Source organism: Opisthorchis viverrini, assembly GCF_000715545.1.
Source record: "Opisthorchis viverrini unplaced genomic scaffold opera_v5_50, whole genome shotgun sequence".
Classification (NCBI taxonomy): Eukaryota; Metazoa; Platyhelminthes; class Trematoda; order Opisthorchiida; family Opisthorchiidae; genus Opisthorchis; species Opisthorchis viverrini.
Genome location: NW_008751706.1, coordinates 1,765,787 through 1,771,942, shown reverse-complemented (window position 1 = coordinate 1,771,942; position 6,156 = coordinate 1,765,787). Strand labels below are relative to the sequence as shown.

General features: G+C 47.8%; 1 protein-coding gene across 1 annotated transcript in view; it reads right to left on the bottom strand.

Annotated features, from left to right (window-relative positions):
* Positions 1 to 5,111: 5,111 nt before the first annotated feature.
* The window catches only part of T265_13270 (hypothetical protein), a gene marked incomplete at both ends in the record, with an annotated part of 9,185 nt that continues 8,140 nt past the window's right edge, over positions 5,112 to 6,156 (bottom strand). The window contains 3 exon segments of the mRNA XM_009168019.1: positions 5,112 to 5,178; positions 5,601 to 5,807; positions 5,892 to 6,104. Of these exon segments, the coding sequence (XP_009166283.1) occupies positions 5,112 to 5,178; positions 5,601 to 5,807; positions 5,892 to 6,104 (487 nt within the window).

The window sequence follows — 6,156 nt, the reverse complement described above, 5'->3', positions numbered from 1 at the left end:
TTTATTTTTGTATACCCAACCTAGCGTAATTATTTTTATTTCTTTGCCACACACTCCTGGTAAACTAACTTATTGGGTAGCCAGACCACTACACTGTCGCGTCAATAAACCTCCGCAAAAATATTAGTGCATTGAAAGTTGTACATCGGAAACGCTTGGCCCACTGAAACGACAAAATGTGGCTCATTCAAGAGAGTTGACTGAATACGTCCGGCCAAAGCCGTTCTGTTCAAAACTGCAACATATTAAAGCGGGTTTCATTTGGGACCGTTTATGGCTACTTTAAACCATTTTTATCACCCGTCGTCACATATGCTGACGCAAATTTCGGAATCAGGCTGCTGAAACGTGCTATCATTTGGCTGACAGTCACGTTTGTTTTCATGGAATTGATTAAAGAACCTCATTGACATCATCGTTGCCATCATTAGCGTCAAGAGCATAACATGTGTTCAAAGCTGATTGTTTGCCGCCGTACAACCATGGTTTATTTGGAAGCCTTATCGTGAAGAAAACGGCGAAAGTAAACGGGGAAGGGACTTAGTGCTCCTATCACAATTGTATTGAGGTACCTACACCAAAAAACACTCATTGAGGCAACCTGGATGGAAAGTGAATCAACGGTGAACAAGGGTAACTCTCCTTGTTTTCTGACTACTCATGAGTAACATGACTTACACCTGTTTATTATGACACCGTTTCGTTTTCTTGCTGCTCGTCTTCCCCCCGTTTTGTTTCTACTTAAGGTCTGCTTATCCCTCAGTAAGTGATGTCAATATTTTGTTGCCCGCCTGTCATCCCCTGCAAGTTCACCTCGACTGCACCTATTTTCGAGTGCGCACTCCGACGGAAAAGCGGGCCGACCGGGTATCGAACCTGGATCCACCGGTCAGAGGGCTAACGCACTACCAACCACACCGACCTGACGCCCAGAGCGGCTGATTATCTTGTGTTACCCATGTATTGCGCCTGCCAGATATTCCTTGCTGAGCGTTGTTTTAAACGAGCGAATCCGCGCAATCCGACCCATCACGGAACACGAGCGGTTGCGTCGACGCCGACCGAAAAACAGTCCCTCACATCCCGAACGTACTGACACCTGCGCCGTTACGGCCAATTCTTTCTGTCAGTCTGCCCCTATATGTATGTTTGTACATCGTTTGGTACTTACTTGCTGTTGCCCCTATAGAAATCCGTGCCGCGTCAGTGACTACTTCCCACTCCTGCTGATTGCATCGTTGTTGATTGTACGTTTGCTTAATTCATAATGCTTACTAATCCGTTTGTCTGTAGAACCAGTTCCTGTCAGTCCTCAATATATTATCTGCTGCCCCACGTCCGTCTGCTCCTATTGACTACTGGCTGCGAACTGCGTATAATCCAATAGTTGCAGTCGTCCTGTGAGATCCATAACCGTCCGGATCTTACAGAGGCCACATCTTGCAGTGTTTCCGCGAACCCCATTCTCGAAGGCGAGTTGCAGCGGAAGCACACAGACTATTTTCATTCTACTTAAAAGTGGGTGGTCGAAGTGTGACCACCTATCTTCTTCTTCACTGAATTTGACACCGAATCCAGCGCTCTCTTCTGCAAACGATGGTTCGACATACGCAGTACATGGCCTGACCACCAGAGCCTCTGGTGCCGAGCACATTCTTCAATGGAATTTCCTGTCATGCAACCGAAAAATCGCTCCGTGACATCAGGACACACAAGCTATGACCTGATAATATGGTTGCCGAAAGTTTGAAGACTTCTCAGTTCCGCTGCTCGAACGGGTCGAGTCTCACGGTTGCACAAAAAAAGCAGCCATTACTATGGCTTGATAAACACGTTTTTTGAGATTTAGGGATATACCGCATTGACACTATCAAATTATGAAACGCGACCCGAGTCTTGAAGATTCGTCCACTTGAAATATGTGTATTATATATATATATATAACGCTCCACAAATTTGAGTGTCTCACCCTGGATTGTACGTGAAGTATTGAGCGGCTCCATGTCTACCAGCAAAACTTCATAAACCACGGGTCCAGAGCACACAATAAACGATGAGATAACTTTGATCATGCCTGCGCTATCTTCTCTTTTTCGAAAGCAAGAACGATGTCGTCTGCATACTCCAAATCGACAAGGTTCTCGTCATCCGCTATTTGAACTCCAGAGTTCTGAAAACTTTTCAGTGCTCGTTTCAGTATCTCGTCAAGCATGAGACTGAATAAGATTGGAGAGAGTGGACACACCTGAGTACCGACTCTCTTTAATTATCTGGAACGGTATCTGTCTCCCGAATGCAGGAAAATGATCCGATAGTCCCTGCCTGAGGACTTCACCCAAATATTTGAATAATGCAGGTGAGAAGTCACCCGAGGAAGAAGCTAGGTGGCGCTGCATAAGAATTATGCAGTTATAAACACCTGAGGGTTCCATGTTGACCGTTCAGGGTTCTGCGTCCGTTGTGGTCTCCAGAGGAGTGGAGCAGATGGCCACAACAATTGTTATTCGACGTATCTGGTTCAACGGTCAAAGCGTTCTTCTTAATTCAAAATCGAAGCTCCATTCCGATCATTGATGGTTTCACTCAAAAGTAGTTTCCGGGAGCCAGTCGCACGGGTCAACTGAAATAGCCATCGGGTATTTCCGGCTTTCTAAGCCTCTTCCAATTCGTTAAGTCTCCGAGCCCACCTGGCTTCACGGCCAGTGTGCACGCACACTTTCACTTGACGTCTGATAAGTCGCCGGATCAAATGATTTTCGACGGGCCATTTTTTTGTGACTCAAGCAAAGGCACTGTCCAGACTGATAAATACTGTTTCAGCAGGCCTGGTAGCGCCGTGACGTGGGCGAGGGTTCCATCAGTGTGCAACGGGGTGGTGATCTAATTGCAGCATGAAGTCACATGTGATGATGTTAGAACTAGAGTTGTTTGTGGTGTAAGCAACCACGACAGATGGGGATGTCGGCACAGAATGACTCGTAGATCTTGTGTGCAAAACCGACGCGGGACGAATGGACTCATCAGCCCCAAATCACGCGCTTAGGTGAAAATTATTATTGGGTTCGGAGTAAATGAAAAATGTGGGTGAAGGAGAAAGAGGGGGAGCTTCAGCAATAATCTGTTTTCGCCCACCCGCTACGCTGTATGCAGCAACTACGGCGACCCGTTTGATGGCGCCGTCCTTATCGAAGAGAACTCCTTGAAGAACCAGGAGACTGTTTTGGTTAGACCTCCAAACAATGACGACCCCAGAATGGCGTGGGCACACAAACTGCCACACAACAATAGGGTCAGGTTGTTGTGACGGAAAACCCACCTTACAGACCACTAAATCTCACCGTACGACACATCATCACTTCCCAAAGTGACAAAACCTTAACAAGATTTCATCAGTTTTTTTCATGGATCGGTACACATGATTGAGGCTTGTTCCCAAGTTTCTCTTTCGGTTTTGTTCCTGTCGTTGAGCGGCTGTCGTTTACCCGAAAGAGGCAAGTGAAAAATAGTGTAGCACTGCTCTATAATTTCTCTGCGCTGGACACCATGCTTGCCAGCACGAGGATTTGCATAAATAAGCGTCTAATAGTGCTTTGAACTGAGTTCTAGAGGGACGTTGACAACCGCCGAATGAAGGTGATTCCAAGTGGCTACTACCCGAAATGAGAACAAATTTCGCATGACGAGTGTGTGAGCTCTGAGCCTAAAAATCTTACCATGTACCTGCCTTGTGTCTGCTGGGTCAAGGTGAAAAACCCGTTGGCCAGGCCTTGTTCAGGGTATAAGTAAGGATTAGGTCCATACAGGTAATATGCAAGGCGCACCGAAAGTAGAACAGCGAATGCTTTTTGGGCTGATTTCAAATGGTGCAGCGAGGAAGACATGTTTGAAGAGAGCCGGATACCCGAACCTTTTTGGTGTATATCCTCATGATGCCTTCTGGTCCTTTCTCACCATGCGTGACGGAAGCCTTCGCTGAGTTTCATTCGAACGACATATGGACGCACTTTCCGTCACTCAGAGGAAGGTGCCAGTCCAACGACCACCGCTTTGCAGTGTCTACATCCATTAAGGAGGCACTGGCATTGGAATTCCAGGATTCCAAGTCGTCCGCAAAAAGTAGACATGGACTTGCAGGAATATCTGGATGATTCGATTCTCTGTTTCTGTTCCTCAAGGAGAACGCTAATGGCTTGTTTCTGCGACGATGTCTCGTATTTGAACAGCACATTTTTTCGAGCGAGGTCCAGGATGGTGGCTTGTTTTCGTATGTTCCATTGGCGGATTTCTGATTTACAGCGGTTCCGCATTTTATGAAATGCCAGCTCATCTTCTGTCTCTTTTGTAATCAACTTTTGGAAAAAGTTAAGACGTCCTTTCCAGAAGAAGCCGAATCCTTTTGGGTATCCCGAGGGTCATCCGACTGCGGGTTGGTTTTTTGGGACGAAAGTCCCGTCAGCTTCGTGGAGTTTCTGGGTAATGGTCTCATATAAGACTTCCACTGAATCTAGATTCACTTTAGCTTGTTCAAGAAAATACCCTAGGAAGTCTGCTTGGCAGATATCTCGAATCCACGATTGAGGATCAGGATGTCCGGCCCAACATCAGATGAAATCAAAGGTCAGCACCCAATGATCACTGTGTCCTAGTGGAGCGTTAATTGTTACCTGATCAACGAAGTGTCTTTCGTTAGTGATGACCAGGTCCAGGAGGGGTGGTAGTTCGCCTGCGCGGTATCTGGTGGGTGTAGCGACACATTGAGTCCAAGGTCTCTGTTGAACGATTTTAATCAGCGCCGCTGCAAAAATGCCCGCTTGACCCAACGCGCTGCGCTCCATCCAGGAGGCCTTTGGAGCGTTGAAGTCACCTAACAGCGGGAGATGAGTAAAGTGGTGACTGGAGTAAAGTTGCCCAAGGGCTCGTGTGAGGGATCGGTTATTTTCAGGGGGACTCGAGAGATTACGGCAGACCACACCAAGAAGGAGAGAATCGAACCGGCGCAGCAGGATTTGGATCCCCAGTGCACCTCAAAATGGTGCAGGAGTGGCTTCACGGAGGACAGTCGGGATGGGTAGGGCCGCATGTAATTATGGAGCAACCCCACCAGCTCTCCTTCATTTCAAGCCAGCCCGTAAAACAGGGCGACCGTCTATTGAGGTCACCGCGTCAGGGACATATGTTCTCCGTGGGTGCGATTATGGACGGTTTGTAGAATACTTCGACGTGTTCAGGAGAGCCCACTTGCGTGACGCGCAACATCACGAGCCAGAAATTGTGGATTCTTGAGAGTTATCAAAAGATGCGGTACTACATGCATAAAACTGTTGCACGAAGTAGTGCAAGTCCAAAGAAAGCCCGGAGAAGATGGCAAATCGGTCTTAGTTTGCGAAGCACACCTGGGTACAACACGTGGTGACGCAAAATGGTCAAAAAGCGCGCGTAAAGAATGGACCGACCAACTGGTTCGACAAACCGAGGGTTAAAGTCCATGAGGGGTTAAAAATCTATATTGAGTCCATGAGATAGACGTAGTAAACAGCAGCGGATAAGGGAAGAGTTTGACCGGGGGAAAGAAAGTACACGGTTGTTCGAGGCAAGCTTACTTTTTAATATCGCAAAGCTTGCTGAAAAGGCCGGGGCGGTTTGTGGACAAGCATTTCAACACTGTCCCTGCTGCCTCCGAGGTAACGGCAGTTTCACATTCTCTGGTCGTACAGTTGTCACTGCATTCCCCAATGTCGAGGTCAACGCATGTGTTTGATTTTTCAATGGGCTCTGCTACTTGTCCCCGCTCACCCGACTGTGTCCGGCTCAGAAGCTGTGACTGTGGTAAGAAGTTCACCGCCGCACCTTTGTCGTCTGTTACGGAGAGAAGCACTGATAGGTCGACTTACTTTGGGCGCTGCTTCCGTATGAGGCTAGTCTCCCTCAGAGCAACACAATCTTTGGTGGACAGGGGGCCTGTGGTGGTTGAACAGAATCTGTTGTCCGGAGACGCAGCCGTTTGCCTCGGCATGCTTCCGGGAGCTTCCGGAAGCCTGTTGGGTATACAAAAATAAAGAGAGAGGCTAGTCTCAGAGCAACACATTCTTTGGTGGACGGGGGGCCTGTGGTGGTTGAACAGAATCTGTTGTACGGAGACGCAGCCGTTTGCTTGCG